The sequence below is a fragment of the Neltuma alba genome, unplaced genomic scaffold (assembly GCF_004799145.2).
Source record: "Neltuma alba isolate B1F8T4 unplaced genomic scaffold, ASM479914v2 tig00010544_pilon, whole genome shotgun sequence".
In the NCBI taxonomy this organism is placed as follows: Eukaryota; Viridiplantae; Streptophyta; class Magnoliopsida; order Fabales; family Fabaceae; genus Neltuma; species Neltuma alba.
Window position 1 is genome coordinate 597,107 of NW_021635413.1, and position 19,118 is coordinate 616,224.

The following is a 19,118-nucleotide window of genomic DNA, read 5'->3' on the forward strand; positions in this document are numbered from 1 at the left end:
GAGTGAAAAATATGCTTCTCTTCCGCCATTGCATAGGTTGCGTATCAGATGTCCCACGAGATCGTCGTCCCAATCGTTCGGGATCCACACTCTTACCAAACTCGACATGAACATCTTCTAACTGCCGCAAAATATCCATACCAGACAAAGTAACAGGAGGATCTCTCTTCTCCTGTTTCCCATCAAAGCGAATCCGTTGCAATCTAAGTCTGTGCTTGGAATCAAGGAACCGTCGATGTCCTATGAAACACCACTTGCGACTGTGTGGAAGGCGACATGGCACAGAATCAAAATTGCACTCAGGACAGGCCAACCCAGTATGCACATTCCAGCCAGACAAAGTTCCCAAACCAGGAAAATCACTTATTGTCCACATCAAGGCTGCACGGAGATTGAATAGTTGCTTGTCATGTGAGTCATATGCCTCAACACCATTCGTCCATAGGTCGATCAATTCGTGTATCAACGGTTGCAGGTATACGTCAATATCATTTCCTGGTGCTTTCTTGCCAGGAATGATCATGGAAAGCAAAAAGGAGCTCTGCTTCATGCACATCCAAGGTGGTAGATTGTATGGAATTAACACCACCGCCAGATACTGTAACTTGTGCTCATGTTTCCGAAGGGATTAAAACCATCGGTTGCCAATGCAAGACGTACATTTCTAGGATCATTGGCAAAGTCTGGAAATTTCGCATCAAACGCTTTCCATGCCTCCGAGTCTCGTGGGTGCCTTAACCTACCATCTAGGTTTTCCTCAGTCACGTGCCACCTCATGTGCTGAGCCATTTTTGATGACATATACATTCTTTGCAACTGTGGTTTCAAAGGAAAGTATCTAAGAAAATAATATATTAAAAATTTAAAATACCGAATATTTAAATACTAAATATTGACTCAATTTAAGAAAATTGATGACATAATCAATTGTTTTAAGAATTTCAAATATCGAATATTTTTAGAGACGGAACAAGTAACACGCTGTAATAATTTGTACCTGAGAATTTTGGCTGGTTTCTTCTTTTGCTTCTTGCCCTTCCGTACCGACTTATAGCGTGACGTCTTGCATCTCGTACAAATCTCTTTGTTGGCATCATCTCCCCAGTATAGCATACAGTCGTTTGGGCATGCATCTATCTTCTTATAGTTCAAGCCAAGCTTGTTAATAATCTTTTTTGCTTCGTAAAAAGATGGAGGGAATTCAGCTTGGGGGAAAGCATCTCCCAGTAATTCCAGCAACATAGACATCGCCTTGTCAGTCATACCGCACAAGCATTTGATGTGATACAGCCTCACCAAGAATGACAACTTCGAATACTTTGTACACCCAGAATAAAGAGGCTTGTCAGCTTCGGTCATGAGGTCAAAAAATTCCCGAGCAGTTTCGTTTCTTAGAAACTCCGGTTGAGGTCCCTCTACTTCATCTTCGTTGGGATTCGAGCTTTCGTGAACACCAAAAGCATCACGCACAGCATCATTCACGGCATCGGCTTCATCCACTCGAACTCCCATCCGTGAAACTACTGGAACTGACTCAGCACCCATATCTAGCCGTTCCCCATGTAGTTGCCAAAATACGTACTCTCGCGGAAAAGGCTTAAAGATTAAATGTTCCCTAACAATATCTTTGGGATGCCACTTTTTGAAATTACATTTAGGACAGGGACACTGAATCTTATCATTTACGGCAGCATTGGCGAAAGCAAAATCCAAGAAATAGTTTAGACCAGCCAAGTATTGCGGAGTCGACTGGTGCAAGTTGATCCACGACCTATCCATCACTAATAATGCTCAAATTTCGTGAAAATATGACACAGAGCTCAAAGAGAAGTTAAAATGGAATTCAGTTGGAGTGCTTCAGCTTATAAAGGAGGCTGGTGGAACGGTCATTTTTTTGTAAAGGTTACAAAACCGCTACAAATTTGTAGCGGTTTTAACGGAAATTTTCATTTTCCAACGGTTATTAACCGCTAGAAATTCTAAATATCGGTTACAAACCGATAGAAATTTCTAGCGGGTTAACGGGAATTTTGTCTCCATCGGTTTTGAATTTTCTAGCAGTTATAAAACCGCTAGAAAATTAGGTAAAATTTGCTAATTTTCTAGCGGTTCTTGTAAACCGCTAGAAAATTATCTCATTTTCTAGCGGTTTACAAGAACCACTAGAAAATTAGTATTTTTCTAGCAGTTTATGAAACCGCTAGAAAGTTTCACGATGGTTAAAATTCAGTTGAATTTTCTAACGATTTTAGAACCACTACAAACGATATTATTTTTAAATATTAAATAGAAATACTGCACAATAAATTAATAACATTACAAAAATAAATATTTATTAAATTAATAAATGATTATAGAATTATTTTGATTAATTAACATGTTTAACGTGTTTAATAAATTGTAATGTTGATGTTGTAATAAATAAATAAATATTTCAATATTAATTAGTACTTGACATAAATAAAATTATAGAACTAAATCAATAAAGTAAACAAATAAATATAAAATTTAAATAAATATCTAAATAGTATATAAAACCGTAAAATCAAGATTCTAATAAAATCCCATACAATAAAAGCAAATCATGGGTGGGGGGCAGAAGCAGCATCATCGTGATCATCCTCTGCTGGATCCTCCGGCTGGGGGTGGGCAGGCCGCTCAACCTGCTGGGACTGGACTGGCGGATGGGGGGTAGGGGCGGGACTGGTGGCAGGTGTAGGTCGGGGATGTCAGGAACCGAGATGTTTGGAGCTATACTGACCACCACATGACGCAGAGCCGTAGCAGCTGCCAAGAGCTGGTCAAGCTGCGTCTGGAGCTGACGATCACGCTCCACGATCCTGGCTTCCATCCTGGCCTCGAACTCTTGTCTGAGCTCCTCTCGCAATTCCTCTGAGGATGAGGAACCCGGCCGCTTCGCACTCGCATGAGAGCTCCCAGCAGTATATGAAGGGCCAGTGCCACTTGAGCGGGGCAACCTAGTCGGTGTAGGTCCAAGTCCAAGCCCGCTAACTCGACCAGGGTGCTGCGGCCAGCCACGACCCGCTAAAAGTGAGGCGGTGGGATCCAAGGCAGACCCCTGAGACTCACACAACTCGGAATCGACCTGAGTCATCCGTGCCTACCAAAATTAATATAAAGAAGTTAATTATAATATAATGATATCTACACTGTGATATTATATTAATATTTAATTTATTACTTACCGCTATCTCCTCAACCTCATCCGACGCACGCCCGTCTCGGGGTCTATACACCATCGGCCACATCTCGCCATAAGTGGGCGTGTATCCCCGCTCCTGCTGCGTCTTTTCCCCCTGTAAATGAAATCAAAGAAATAATTAGTTACAAATTAAATACATATAAATATTTAATAAATTTATTTCAAGTACTCACAATCTCGTCATAAGTGATCGCAAAGCTCCTGGATCCAGCCCTATGACGTATCGTTGATGCCTGACGCTCCCAGCATTTCTCCTAGAAAGAGCCTGAAGCAAAATGTAAAAAAATTAAATTAAATGAGTCAAGTCGGATAAAAAATAAAGAAATTATAATTAATACAATATTATCATACCATCTGGTCAGCCGTCATTAAAATAGACGTAACTGGACCAGTCTTGGTCCGGGACTCCACCAGGTACATCTGCCAGTATCTCCTGGAGGGGCCTCGTCCCGTCACCTTTCTTCTCCCTCCACAGGTCGGCCCTCCTGTTCTTCCATGCCATCCCAAGCCTCTTGATCGTGTCAGCCCTCAACTCCTCCCCCAGAATAAATTTACTCTATGATTAAAATAATAAATTAACTAAATAACAAATTATAAACAAATAATTAAGCAATTTCAATAATAAAAACAAATAATTAGTTTTTAACTAATTTAAGAATATTATAAATAAAATATAAATTAATCAAAAACAAATAATAATTAAACAATTAAGTAATTTAAATGAAAAAATATTTTTACTCAACTAAATTTAAAATTATTATAAGTAATAAATTAATGAAATCAATAACAAATTATTTCATTTAACTACTTTTAAATAATTTAAATAAAAAATATATATATTCATTTAACTACTTTAAAAATATTATAAATAACAAACAAATTAAATAAATAAAAAATTATAATCAAACAATTAAATTATTTGAAAACAAAATATATAATCATTTATTTAAATTAAAAAAATTATAAATAACAATTTTATATTACCTTCATCATTTCCCAGCCTTGCTGCTTCTTGTCTGAGGTGATCTTCTTCCAGTCCTGCACGTAGATGGGGAACAGCGTCCACTGCTGACCAAGGAGGCGCACGTACTTGTTGTACAACTGGCCACCTTTCTTCGTCGGTTGGCCCAACTCATTGAGCGGCACAACCACTCGTCCGCTCGTCATCATAGACAGCTCTCTGGCTGTCAGCCTCCGATAGGACCTGTTCCCCTCAGTGTCTGCAAAATTTAATTAAGAAATAAATTATATATCAATAAATTAATACAATTTCTATATAAATTAAATACTGATCAAAACTTTAAAAAGTTAAATAAATACTTACCGACAAATTCCACCTCATAACCAGCCTGACGTCTCGGAGCAGGACGCTGCGCAGCCTGGGGATACTCATTCCCCTGATCCTGCTCCTCCTCCTCCTCCTTGTCAGCAGCATCAGCATCAGCATGGGGTTGCTCATCCCCAGTAAAATGAGCCTCCTCAGTCCGCTCAACATCATCCTGCTCCATAAAACTGAGGATATCCTCCTCGCTGAGATCGTAGTTATGAATGCTGGGGAATGGCTCACCAGCATCATGATGAACCTCACTGGGTCCAGCTCTCTCAGGATCAACTGGGTCTTTCCCGTGTCGACGAGTCATCCTAATAACAACAAATAGTAATTATTTATAAATAAAATAAAAATAAAAATTATTTATAAGCTACAACATAATAAAATAAATAAAATAAAACATAAAATAAAAATTATTTATCAATAAATTACTATTTTTACCTGAAAATAAGGATCTGCAACTGAATCAGAACTCGAATATGTTTGTGGAGAAAATTCAGCAGAGCTTCGCTTCCAGAACGATTGAAGAAGTGAGAGTGGGGGGGTTATATAGACCGAGAATTTCTAGCAGTTTACCACAGAACCGCTAGAAATTTCTAGCGGTTTTGGACCAAACCGCTAGAAATTCCCAACGGTCACAAGGGCCTCGTGAATTGCCAGAAATTTCTAGCGGTTCGGTCCAAAACCGCTAGAAATTTCTAGCGGTTCTGTGGTAAACCGCTAGAAATTTCTAGCGGTTTTAGACCGAACCGCTAGAAATTTCTAAACTCCTCGGGAATGAAAAATATTTCTAGCGGTTCATGCATCAACCGCTAGAAATTTTCAGTGTCTAGCGGTTTATTGGCCTGAACCGCTAGAAAATAAACGCTACAAATTTGACGCCAAGTTCCCGCCAAAACACGGGGAATTTTCTAGCTCTAAATTTCTAGCGGTTAGGTGGTAACCGCTAGAAATGTGCGGGCAATGGTCAAACCGTCTGTATTTTGCAGCGGTTTTTATGAAAACCGCTAGAAATATCTGGAATTTCTAGCGGTTTTGTTGAACCGCTAGAAAGGTTCCGCTGCTACTTTAACATTTTCTTGTAGTGATAAGTCTCGACCATGTTCAAGGAATTCTAATGGAGACTGATGATGGATTAGTATATAAAGAAATATTAATTAATTAATAATAATATAACAAGCCGTAACATTTATAAACAAAAAGATTCATTGCTCAAATTTTTTGGTGTATTTTTAGGTTTAATTAATTGTTATTTTATAACGATGATATGTAGTGATCTGATTAGGGAATCTATATTATTGGTCATGGACATGTCCGATAATTAAAAAGGTACTTTCAGAGTCCCGATAATTAAGGCGGAGGCTCGTGCACATATCTTTATTCGAAATGTTGAGACAAAAAAAAAAATTAATTTAATTTTGGATTAAGATATTTTAAATTTCAGCAACAGACCTAAGGTCCTTAAATAATTGAAGCTGCCTGTAAATATCATAAATTGTTTCTTCGCCATCTAAAGATTATAAATTATTATATTGCCAGGGATCAAGTTTTGGAATCAATATCAAATCATTATATTTTGGTGTTTTAGTAAAACAAATTAAATTTAAGGTGTGTTTCGCTCAGAAGAAGAGAATTTAAGATGTGTTTGGTTTAAAAAAAGAGAGAGGGATTTTAATAGAGGGGAGAAAATTTTTTAATATTATTTCGTTTCATTCAGGAAGAAAAATACTTTTATATGAACAACTTTGCTCTTATTTTATTTCAGTGGTTTTTTGAAACTTTGTATAATTGCATTGAATATTTTTAAGGTGCATGAATTAATCCTAGAAAAATGTGATCAGCCATGAATATCTTATTGAATTAATTGTAGGAGACAAGTAAACAACCAGATAACTTCTTAGAAGCTATTAGCCATAAAATATACTCCTCCAATTTTTAATGTAACCTTATTTTATAACACAAATTACATTATAAAATAGGTTTTATATTAAAAACAAAAAGAGTATGACACTATAATTTACGTGGAGACCACAATGTTACATCCCGACTACGGAAGACTCAAATGACATTTCGTCTTGTGGTTTTGTGAAATGGGCCTTTTACTAGTTGCATTGGATTATTTGGAAGTTTTGGATTTCTTGTTAGGTTTCTATGTAAGTTTAAACTCTGAGGATTGGACATTGGGCCATTTAATGGTTGAATTGGGCCCATTTTCATATAATTATACAGAACTAGTGAATGAGGAACTGTTTTTTTGTTCTATTTTGCCATCAGAATTAGTGAGCAATGTTCTTGTCATCGGCATATACTTTCACCGTCCTCATCCTTTGGCGTCAAATCAATGTCGCTAACGGAGGATCATCATCCTTGGTAGAGGGTTAACTAGTGAGCAATCAGTGGAAGCGTGGAAGTCAATAGATAGTACCAATCGCCTTCAGATGATTGGCACCAATTGCCTGGCGGCCTAATGATTCTTGAGTGAGTGAGAGATCATGAGTTTGATCTTCTTTGTAATCTCAGTATATAATACTCTTTATTCTCTAAATTTAAAAAAAAAAAAAGAGGAAGAAGGAAAAAAAGAAGAAGCAGAAAATAAGGATAGAGGTGTCTGATTGAAATATGGAATTGAAAGTCAATTTTCTAAGTCGGCGTATTCAACTACTATTTGCTCTCTTTTAGTGAGTGACTTTCTAATTTACTTTTTCAGGCAAATAAAAAAACAAGACTTTCTAATTTCCTTCTATTATACCAAATAGTCAAAAATATTCATATTGATTCTACCTCACGTTGACTCCCTTCTTCCACTTCCTCCCCCCAACTTCTTATGTACCAAACAAGACCCAAAGAAAAATAAGACAAAAAGAACCAGGTACTAAATTGCTAATGGCAAATCTTGGGTTTTACACGGAATACTTCCGTTAAGTGCAGGATGTGCTATATGTATGAGAGCATGTTCAGCATCATGTCGTGTGATATAAAACTGACAGTAAAGCGACTTTCATCTAACACATGATGCTCGAGATAACTTTTGAAAAAAATGAGTTTCAAGATCAAAAGTCAAATTTTGCTACTATTATCTCTTAACCTTTCTTTAAATTTAAACTTCCTAGAATTGATTTTTCAATACATCATTTAAATAATTTTATGCCAAACTGACTTTTTTTTTCCTTTTTTTTTAAATAAAAATTTATCTAGAAATAAATTATATTATACTATTCTGATCCTAAATATAATACTGATTTTGTAGTACAAATTACACTACAAAATGAGTTTCATATTTAAGACCGAAGAAGTACTAATTAACTTTCGCCCAAACTTTAATTTACAAAAGTCAATTACAATAAAAATCACTTTTTCCAACGTTAACCTTAAAAACTCGTAGTATGGCGGGGGGACGCTTTCCAAACATCAGACGTGGCAAATATGTTGTTTCGTGTGAAATGGCAACTCTGGGCCCAAAGTTTGTATTTATTTATTTTTTCCATTTTACTTACTCCAGTGTTTGGATCAGAACGAATCCGTTTTTAAGGGTTGGGCCAGTTTCTAACCAATTTAGCCGATCTATGACCAGTTCCTCTTTTTGTTTGATTCTGGGGGAATTTTGAGCCAGACAATAATCTAAATTCCTATCCAATTAGTTGACCAGCCAATTTTCCAAAGACTGGAGAGTAATTAATTTTATTTCTGCAAATATTAGAAAGTGGAGCACCTAGACACGGTCGCAAACCATGTTCATCACTGATCACACCATCGATTTAGGTCCAAACGGGGAAGTGGAAAAGGTGGGTAAAATAACAAAGTGACCCCTAAATTTGTATAGGCCGTCCCCACTGCACCAAATCCACCTGCTTTGTATAGAAATGATGTTACGCTATATCTATCAATTCTTGTTCAGAAAATGTTTCTTTGTTTTTCGCCCCTCATATATAAATGAAGAATGCTTCGTTTCTTCATGGGGAAGATTTATTAATCACGAATCCTCACAAAATTAAAAAAAAGAAATCTTGGTTGATTTCTGGGTGAAGAAATCTTATTCCATGCTAGAAAAAACATGCACGTTCGAAATCAATTATATGTTTTTTTTATTATACACATATATCCTCATATTGAAGGCTTGTTAGAGGTATTGTCAGGTGCGAAACATAGGTACATCTTTGTCAAACCAAAAGCAACCCATAAAAAAATACATTAATTCCTCATGACAGGCAAGGCCAAGAATTTGCTTAACGCAATGGAAAGCCTAATATACATGTGCGTTATAACAAACTTCCCAAAACTTCGTTGGAATCCCTCTAATTTGGATCAAGTAAAGTAGGCTGAATAAAATTATAAAAACAAGACCAAAAAGAGTTAGTTCAATTGATAAAGAATTAGCTCATAACTCACAAGATCGTGAGTTTAAATCTCATTGTCGATGTGAAGACGTTATTGATAGGCGATCTGTAAGTATTTCTGTAAGCGCTCTTTAAATATGGAGCTCCCAAAACCAAACTCACCTAAACTTTTTATCTCCAAAAGAAAAATTATTAAAACAAGAATGGAACTCAAAAGTCAAAACCTTACTTAAAGGAACCCCCCTCTTAGATAATCAAACTCTAATTCTACATTGGATAAGAAAAACAACTCTGATGCTACATCGTTTGAAGTCAATGAATCCTCCACAGGAAAAGTTTTCGTTATAAAATTCTGAAGTTAATTAAATTAAATTCAATTGATTTGTTGATTGAGCTAACTTGTATTATACGAGTATGAGATACCTTATGGCCCTACCCCCAAAAAAAAAAAAAAACATTACGGACCCGAGGTGGTATTGTACTATCAAATAGTATAGCTTCTCACCCATCCTCCATGGATTCACCACTAGGAACTATACCCTTTCACTTATAAGGGAGGGGTTCGATTTCTCGTCATGAGCTTAAGGAGGCATCTACCCAATATTGATATGAAAAAAATGATATTGTTTCCCTTAAATGATAAATTAATTGAAAATTCTAATTAGTCAAATAATTGTGTATAATAGAAGTATATTTGTTTGGGGGTGTTTATATGGAGATTTGGGAACCATATACAAATAAAAAAATTTCTTTTAACATCTGTTTAGTATGAGGAAAATGAAGAGGAGGGAAGGAGAGAGAAAATTTAGTGAGCTCATTTTAAAAAGTTGAAAAAGTAAGCTTAAAAGCTTTTAATTAATTTTTATTACTTTTTTATTTTATATATTCTTTTTATTAAAATTTCAAAACCCACTTCTCTAATTTTTTAAATCAAGTTCATTAAAATTCTTTCTCTCTTTCTTTTTCCTCCATTTCTCTCATATCTACTAATCATAGGGTTACAGATCTACGTATAATAATATTCCTCAGAATACGAAGTAGAAAGAGAATTTGTTTTTGTTATAAGTCGCTTCATCGAATTTGTTATATAAATCTATAATTTTATTCTTAATTTATTGCTTTGTAAATTGTTATTTTCTTGTGATGTACTCTTTTTTATTGTTATTATAAGAACCCACAAACTAATTTAGAAGCATTAATAAAAACAGTTAAAATTATTAAATTTGTCATCAAATTCAAGTAATTTTTAATATTATTTTTATTAACTACACTAATTTCTATCATCATATTAATTTTTATTCTTTAACTACTACTCCTTCCAGTTCAAAATATAAGATCAACTTTGTTGGAGGGACTTGATTTTGTTATAAGATAATATTCACTTTTTTTAAGCATTTAATGAGTTTTTTTTTTTAAATTTTACCCTCAATATATTCTCTTTTCTCTTTAATTCATTTGTTGCATCTTTTTACGTTATTTTCTTCATTAATAATGACATATTTGGAAAAAAATACATGCCTTATATATTTATTATTTTAAACTGATTTTAACTAATTTTTTAAAAAACGTAAATGCATATAATTTATCTTATATTTTAAATCGGATGGAGTATCATTAAATATAGACACACACATATATAATATTTAATGCTCAATGAAACTAGTAAAGGTATCAAAAACTTATTTTAAAAGGACTCTTATAATGAGAATCAAATAGAGTACTATATATACTAAATATGAATAAAGTTAAAAATTATTCATTAACTTTTAAAACAAAGTCACTGAGATTTAAAATTTCTTAGTTTCAATAAAACATATTAAAAATTTCTTATAAATAAGATCATACCAGTGTCAAATAAATTGACTGATGGAGGGTTGGATAAAGTGATAACAATGCAAAAACATGAAGATCTGTGAATAGAATTTAGTGTGCTTATATAATCATATGCTTTGCCGTTAAGTTCCATTCTGCTGCTATAATAAATAGGGAGAATTACAATCAAGTCCATGGAAGAAAAATAATTATCAAAAGGCCTCAATAACAACCTCAACAGCCTATAATGACAAGTCTTATAGTGAGAATGATAACCTATGGGATTTATTTTTCAATTGTTTTCTTTGTTTAGGATTTCATTGTAATTCTCCCTAATAATATCTGCATTAATTGCCCGCATCTTTTCTCATGAACTTGAAATATATTTGGGAAAAAGACAGAAAAATACTATCTTAACTTCATAATGACCAGAACATTCGCTAAATTTGTAAAATGCCATTTTGGTCACATGAGACCAAAATGGCATTATTATATCAAATGAAAAGACCAAATTGCCCTTCCTTTTAAATATTGTTTTTAAAGTATCATAGCCCCAATGGCTGGCCGGTCACCGGAGCTCCGGTGATCGGTCGACAATTGGTCACCGGAGCTATGTCGGTCGGAATTTTTTTTTTTTTGAAAATTTTTACAACTTCAGTATAACGGTTAACAACTTTTGTGACGCTATTAACAACTTCAGTATAATAGTTAACAACAGGTTTTCTAAAAAATTCAACAAGTTCCGGTGGCTAGAAATACATTTTTTGAAAAATTTTACAACTTCAATATAACAGTTAACAACTTTTGTAACGCTATTAACAACTTCAGTATAGCGATTAACAACAGGTTTTTTGGGGAAATTCAATAATTGGGCGCCGGAGCTCCGGCGGTTGGAAACAATTTTCTTGAAAATTTTTACAACTTCACTATAACGGTTAACAACTTTTGTAACGCTATTAACAACTTTGGTATAACAGTTAACAATAGGTTTTTTGGGAAATTCAACAAGCTCCGGTGTCCGGAAATAATTTTTTTGAAAATGTTTACAACTTCAGTATAACAGTTAACAACTTTTGTAATGCTATTAACAACTTTAGTATAACGGTTAACAACAGGTTTTTGGGAAAATTCAATAATTGGATGCGTGGAGTTCCGGTGGTCGGAAACAATTTTCTTGAAAATTTTTACAACTTCACTATAACGGTTAACAACTTTTGTAACGCTATTAACAACTTTGGTATAGCAGTTAACAACAAGTTTTTTGGGAAATTCAACAAGCTCCGGTGTCCGGAAATAATTTTTTTTAAAATTTTTTACAACTTCAATATAACGGTTAACAACTTTTGTAACGTTATTAACAACTTTAGTATAGCGGTTAACAACAGGTTTTTCAGAATATTCAAAAAATAACATTTTTACAACTTCAGTAATGCCGTTAACAAACTCAAAAACTTGTTGTTAACTGTTATATCAAAGTTATTAATAGATATACAAAAGTTGTTAACCATTATCCTAAAATTGTAAAAATTTAAAAAAAAAAGTAGTTGTTAAAGTTATAAAAATGCCATTTTTTTGAATTTTTAAGAAAACCATTTGTTAAATGCTATACTAAAGTTGTTGATAGAGTTACAGAACTTGTTAACGATATTATTGAAGTTGTAAGAATATTACTTTTTGAATTTTTTTAAAAACTTATTGTTAACTGCTATACTGAAATTGTTAATAACATTATAAAAATTGTTAACCGTTATACTAAAATTATAAAAATTTTCAAAAAAAAAATTGTTTCCAGTCGCCGGAGCTCTGGCGGCCAATTGTTGAATTTTTCCAAAAACTTGTTGTTAACCGTTATATTGAAATTGTTAATAGCATTATAAAAGTTGTTAATTATTATACTGAAATTGTAAAAATTTTTAAAAAAATTGTTTCCGACCGTCAAAGCTCCGACGACCAATTGTTGAATTTCTCCAAAAACCTGTTGTTAATCACTATACTAAAATTGTTAATAACATTACAAAAGTTGTTAACTATTATACTGAAGTTGTAAAACTTTTAAAAAAAATGCCGGAGCTCTGGCGACCAATTGCTAAATTTCTCGAAAAACTTGTTGTTAATCAGTATACTGAAGTTATTAATAATGTTACAAAAGTTGTTAACCATTATACTGAAATTGTAAAAATTTTCAAAAAAATTATTTCCGAATACCGAAACTTGTTGAATTTCCCAGAAAACCTGTTGTTAACTACTATACTAAAGTTGTTAATAGCGTTATAAAAGTTGTTAACCGTTATATTGAAGTTTTAAAATTTTCAAGAAAATTGTTTCCGACCACCGGAGCTTCGGCGTCCAATTATTGAATTTTCCCAAAAACCTATTGTTAACCGCTATACTGAAGTTGTAAAAATTTCCAAAAAATATATTTCCGGCTGCCGGAACTTGTTGAATTTTTCAGAAAACCTGTTGTTAAATGTTATATTGAAGTTGTTAATAGTGTCACAAAAGTTGTTAACCGTTATACTGAAGTTGTAAAAATTTTCAAAAAAAAATTTTTCTGACCGATGGAGCTTCAGTGACTAATTGTCTGCTAATCGCTGGAGCTCCAGCGATCGACCGGCCAGTGGGCTATGATACTTTAAAAACAATATTTAAAAAGAAGGGCAATTTGGTCTTTTCATTTGATATAATAATGCCAATTTGGTCTTATGTGACCAAAATGTCATTTTGCAAATTTAGCGGATGTTCTGGTCATTATGAAGTTAAAATAATATTTTTCTGTCTTTTTCCCAATATATTTTGCCTTCAGCTTTGATCAACTATCGCATCAAATCATACACACGCATGTGCATTAATATTTGTTTGTATTCATAGAGAATGGCAATCATGATTCGCTCATATAGAAGCCACAAGTTCACCAGGCAAAAAAATCAATTGATAGCATAATTAAAAAATGACTACTTTTAATAATTTTCTTAAGAATCAAAAGACAGTTTTTTTTTTCCTTGTATTCCCTCCCGTCTATAATATAAGTTACTTTAACTAATTAATCAAAATCAAAAAATGACAATTAACTCGTTAAATTTGTTTCAAATTAATTTTTTTTAATTTTACTCATATTAAATGAGATTGTAAAGAAAAAAAATATAAAAAATTACATCTAAACATTAATTATAGAGATAAAATTGCTAAATAAGTATTATTTACTCTGTAAGCGATTTATATTTTGGATCAGACTATTCTTCACTTCTTCTAGAAGCGATTTAAATTGTGAAAGGGAGGGAGTGTATGAAATCAAAGAGCGTATTGTGTTTAACATGCCAAAAAAACCGGATCCTCTCTATACCACAAAATGTGCTTCACCACACTCTAGGAGAGATGGGTGATTGGATTTGATGTTCATCTCTGCGAACATTATGTTCATTATTTTACTATATAACTATTTGATCATTCTCTCTCTCTATATATATAATGGGACTCATCAATTAAAAATAATCTCTCAACATGATTAGTTTGTAATAAAGTTGCAACCATGGTCCACCTTATCATGCTACTGGTTTCAACAGGGTCCTATTTAATATACTTGACAATTATAGTGCTCATCTACCAAATTTGCACTCGCCTTTCCACTACGCTACAACTTTAATATATAATTAGAAGTTGAGCACTTTCATATTCAATATGACAATATATATATATATATATATATATTGAACTTTTGGGATCTCCAATTCCATTATGAATTGGCTTATATAAGATTCATACAGGAACCTTAATTATCTGCGTGTATATAGCAGCAAAAGCACATGCTCTTGTGTGTGTTTGTGTGTTGCGGTTATCCATCCAAATTAATATTGAAGGAATTTAAGGGCACTAAAGACCCGATTTTTCCTATTTCTCAGATTTAACTCATTTCAAACCTAACCATGCGGACAGAAAATAACTTTAGGAAAATTATAATTTTTATTTTATAAATTCATTCAATTTTTTTTACCATTTCCCTTGTATATTCAATGCTTTTTAATTAGTCCCTATAATATAACAGTATCTTTTAGGTAAAAAAACATAGTAATTAGTTACGTCAGAGTTTTAACATGAAGAAAAACTACATACAAGGACATAACTACACATTATTTTTAATTTATAAAGACCAAAATAAAACTTAATCAAAACAATACAGATCACAAGTAAACTTTCCCTATAGCTTTACAGTTTTTTCAATAAACTGTATCACAATAAGAGGATTCAAATTCATTAGTAAGTGAACTTGTTCACGACTGAGAGAGCATTGCTAACCAAGTCTTTAGCTTTTGTGACTCTGCTTGAGATCGTCTTCTGCAGGGAAGCTCTCACGATCTTCTCTCCGAACCCGTCGGTGCAGGTCGTATAACCCGTAATGGCGGCGCTCATCCACGTCTTTATGTTACTCCACTCGAACGCCTCGTCGCCAGATTTGTCACCGCCGTTCAAGCCCTTGACGGACATGGCGGATTGCTTGACTCTGTAGAGGGAGCTATAAACGTTCTCGAGACAGTCCTTCATAACTAGGGTTTCGTTGTGAGTGAGATCCTTGACTTTGGAGAGCGATTTGAGGGCATAAGATGACTTGCTGGTTTCTTTCAGAGCAATATAAATGGAGGCTCTGGTGAGAATAAGAGGGCTTGTTTTGATCACAGAGGCATAAGGAGAGAGAAACTTGTAGCAATTTTTAGGGTATGTGGTGGAACTACAATACCCTTTAATGAAAATCTTGTAGGTATTTAGGGTTTTGGTGGAGATGGAGGAAGACGAAGAAGAAGATGATGAAGCAGCAATGGCTGTGTGTAAGGTTGACATGACTAATGAAAAGGAAAGAAGAATTGAGAAGAAAGTGCTGCGATATGAAGCCATGATTGCTTGTTTGTTTCTATATTATATTTTTGCTTTGGTTTGTTCGATGAGTGGCCCTTTATATAGGCAAATTGTGCACATGGGAGTTTGAGATTTAAAGCAATTGAATTAGGAAGGGGGGGGGGAATAGATTGGGAAAATAAAAGGGGAATTATATTTTCTTGGGGCCGAAAAGGGAATTAATTATGTTTTAATCCTTATTATGTTGCAATTTTAATTTTAATTTAATTCTAATAGTTTAAAAAAATTATAATTGAATCTTTTAGTTTGAATATGTTTTATTATTGTCGCTATCGCTTTATTTTTTATTCATATATATATATATATATATATATATCCTCTTTATCGACATAAATAATATCAAGGACACTTTCGTACTTATTGATGATTGACCTAATAATTAATACTAGTTTATTAATTTTTTTATGATTGCAAATATAACTGTCTTGTTTTAGGTCAGAAAACACCGTTGACTTCTTTTAAAATGTTCCTTTTTTGGTTAATTTAAAATATTTCTTTTGAATAACAAAACTCTAACTTTTATTTCTGAGCAAAAAAACGCCAACCTGAATAAAAGTTTCTCATATTTCTATAATTAATTAGGGCATGACTTGTATGATAACACAACCGAATTATGGTTATTATATTATAATCTATAAGTACGTAAGAAGCAGTTTGATTCCTTAATTAAATTATACATCTTCAAAATTTTATTAGAGATTCGTACAATTACTATACTTTAATTTTAATTGACAAATTTAATATTAAAGATGTACTAATAAGCTACATTATATCACTGGCCCTTTGAAGATCAATCCCCCAAAATATTAACTTAATTCGCAAGTTCCATATAATTATATTGGAATTTGCTGATTATGATGCTTCAATTCTACGTACAGCCAGCGTGAACCTCGAAATTGGTAGTGATTTGTAATTGAAATCTTTTATTTCTGATCTGTCATGTTTGAAGGCGGCAAGTGGCCTCTTTTTCATTTTGCGCATGGAGAGAGATAATGTCAGAGACCAATAAATGTTAGCCCAATTAGTAAGGATTAGTAAGGAGGTTACTCATATAATAATGCATAATATCATGAATTTAAATCCTACTATTAATATAAAGGTCTTGTGATGGGTGATTTATAAATAGCTCTATAAATGTTTTTTTATCTTGGAACCACACCTTAGTTCTGGTAAGTCTCTAGACCTAATTTCCTTTTAAAAAAAAACAGAAAATCTAAGAGGGGTGATTAATTATTGAGGTTGGATATGATGTTGCAAAAATACACTTTTATTCTTTTTATTTTATACAAGGTTTTATTTTAGTTTTTTAATTTTAAAAAATATTTCAAACTTTTAATTTTAATACAATTGATATAAATTTTTTTAACAATCATATTATTTTAAAAAATATATTTAATATGTCACTGCTAAAATTTAAAATTTCAATATTAGTATTGTTTTTGCTAACAATGCTAGAATTAAAAGATTGAAAAACACACTTTATAAAATTAAGAAATTAAAACAAAATTATATATATAGTTAAATGACTAAAAGTATACTCTTGTGCTTTAAATATTATGACTTAATTAAAAGTAGCTCTCTGACGTGTATCTGTTAGTTTCTTTTAACTCATGAAGTTCAAATTCTTAATACCCACTCCAATCCTATGGTTAAGCAACAATTCTCTATATAGGACTAGTTCTATATATAAGTAATAATTTTTATTTGTCTAAAAAATTTGATGCACTTTCTCTATTTTTACTTTGATCAATTACACGTTTTTCTAATATCTTTTTCTCCCTCATTCTTTTTCCTACTCACCATGCAAATAAATAATGATATATTTGAAAAAATTTATATTTCTTATACATTTATAGTTTTAACTAATTTTAATCTATGCGATTTGGTTAGTTGCTATTTATACGTAAGACTAGAGGGAATATTGAAAAAGACAAAATTACACTTTTAGTCATTTAACTTTATGCAATGCTGCATTTGCTTCTTTAATTTTATAAAGTAATTTTTAATTGGGAAAATCAGTGAAAAATACCCATTTGGAAATTTATTTGGGAATTGGTCCTTGCGAATTTTTTAGAAGCTGAGGTCCTTTAGTACAAATAAATTTAATAAGAAAAAAAGATCAAAATACCTTTTAATAAATTAGAAAGATGGAATATTAGTAAGAAACAATTGAGCGCGAACTTTTGCTCTCCCTTGCATCCTCCTAACCATCCATCGATTACAGTAGGTTTTGCCCAAACTCCAATCTATCGGTGAAGGTTGGAAGGTAAGTTGTTTCTATGCTCTTTCCATTTCAGTGCCAGGAGGAGATGGTTGTAGTTCTATTCATCATTGACCTAGCTTGCTTCAATGGTTTGTTGCTTTGTGCATTTGGCGACAAACTTGTAATTATGCATGTGGTTTTGTTAGCTCTTCCTGCCTCCTCCATTATCTTCCTATCATTAGATGCACTTTAATGATTGTTGCTTTATTCATTCTTGACATGATAATGCAGCTAATGAGAGTATAAATGAAAATGCCATCATCAAATATACTGTGGGATTTGGATTTTGTATCATATTGTAATAAAAACTGTCAAATTCTGAATATTTCACTCCATTGTATTATTCAATATGAGATGATTACAATATATAGGGTCTGGACGGTGATAATAATCCGGTTAGAATCATTCAGCAATAACTACAATTAATGACAGCATACAATCAGGGATATTATTCTCATGCATAATGATAGGCGGGTATCATGGGCTTTCTAACACTCCCCCTCAAGCTGGAGAGTAGATGTCAACCATCCCCAGCTTGCTTCGAAGCCCTTCAAACTTGACTCCGGCTAAAGGTTTGGTCATGATGTCAGCAATCTGATCAATCGAACGCACATAGCTTAAGCTGATGATACCACCTTCTACCTTTTCTTTGATAAAGTGCCGATCAATATCGACATGTTTTGTTCGGTCATGATACACTGGATTCTTTGTCATCTCAATACTAGCTTGGTTGTCACACCAGAGGTTTATTGGCCCTTCATAGGGAATTCTCAATTCCTTCAGGAGTCTGATCACCCACATTCCTTCACACACCCCTAGAGCTACAGCTCTTAGTTCAGCTTCAGCACTGCTTCTCGAGACTACGGTCTGTTTCTTGCTTCGCCAAGTCACAAGGTTTCCCCAAACATAGGTGCAGTAACCTGTGACAGATCTCCTGTTATCTATAGCTCTCCCATGGTCTGCATCAGTATAAACTTCTATGTTTCTTGTATTCCCCCTTTTAAAGAATATTCCCCTTCCAGGATTGAGTTTGAGGTAGGAAAGGATTCTGTACACAGCCTCCATATGTTCTTCTTGAGGTTGGTGCATGAATTGGCTTACCACCCCAACTGCATAACTAATGTCAAGTCGTGTATGGGTCAAGTAGATCAGTTTACCCACAAGTTTTCTGTATCTTTCTGAGTTAACTAGTACCCCTTCTGGTTTAACCTCCAGATTGCATGACTCTTCCATAGGTGTTCCATTCGGTTT

The 19,118-nt window shown here is 33.3% G+C and overlaps 1 protein-coding gene across 1 annotated transcript; it reads right to left on the reverse strand.

The window, feature by feature from the left end:
- Window positions 1–14,780: 14,780 nt before the first annotated feature.
- LOC114756937 (21 kDa protein-like) lies at window positions 14,781–15,612 on the reverse strand. Its single transcript, XM_028945909.1, has one exon. The coding sequence runs from the start codon at window positions 15,581–15,583 to the stop codon at window positions 14,948–14,950; it is 636 nt and encodes a 211-aa protein (XP_028801742.1). The 5' UTR covers window positions 15,584–15,612; the 3' UTR covers window positions 14,781–14,947.
- Window positions 15,613–19,118: the final 3,506 nt, after the last annotated feature.

Bases quoted from the DNA above. Each gene is read 5' to 3' on its own strand.
- LOC114756937 (XM_028945909.1), bottom strand. From the start codon at position 15,583: ATGGCTTCATATCGCAGCACTTTCTTCTCAATTCTTCTTTCCTTTTCA.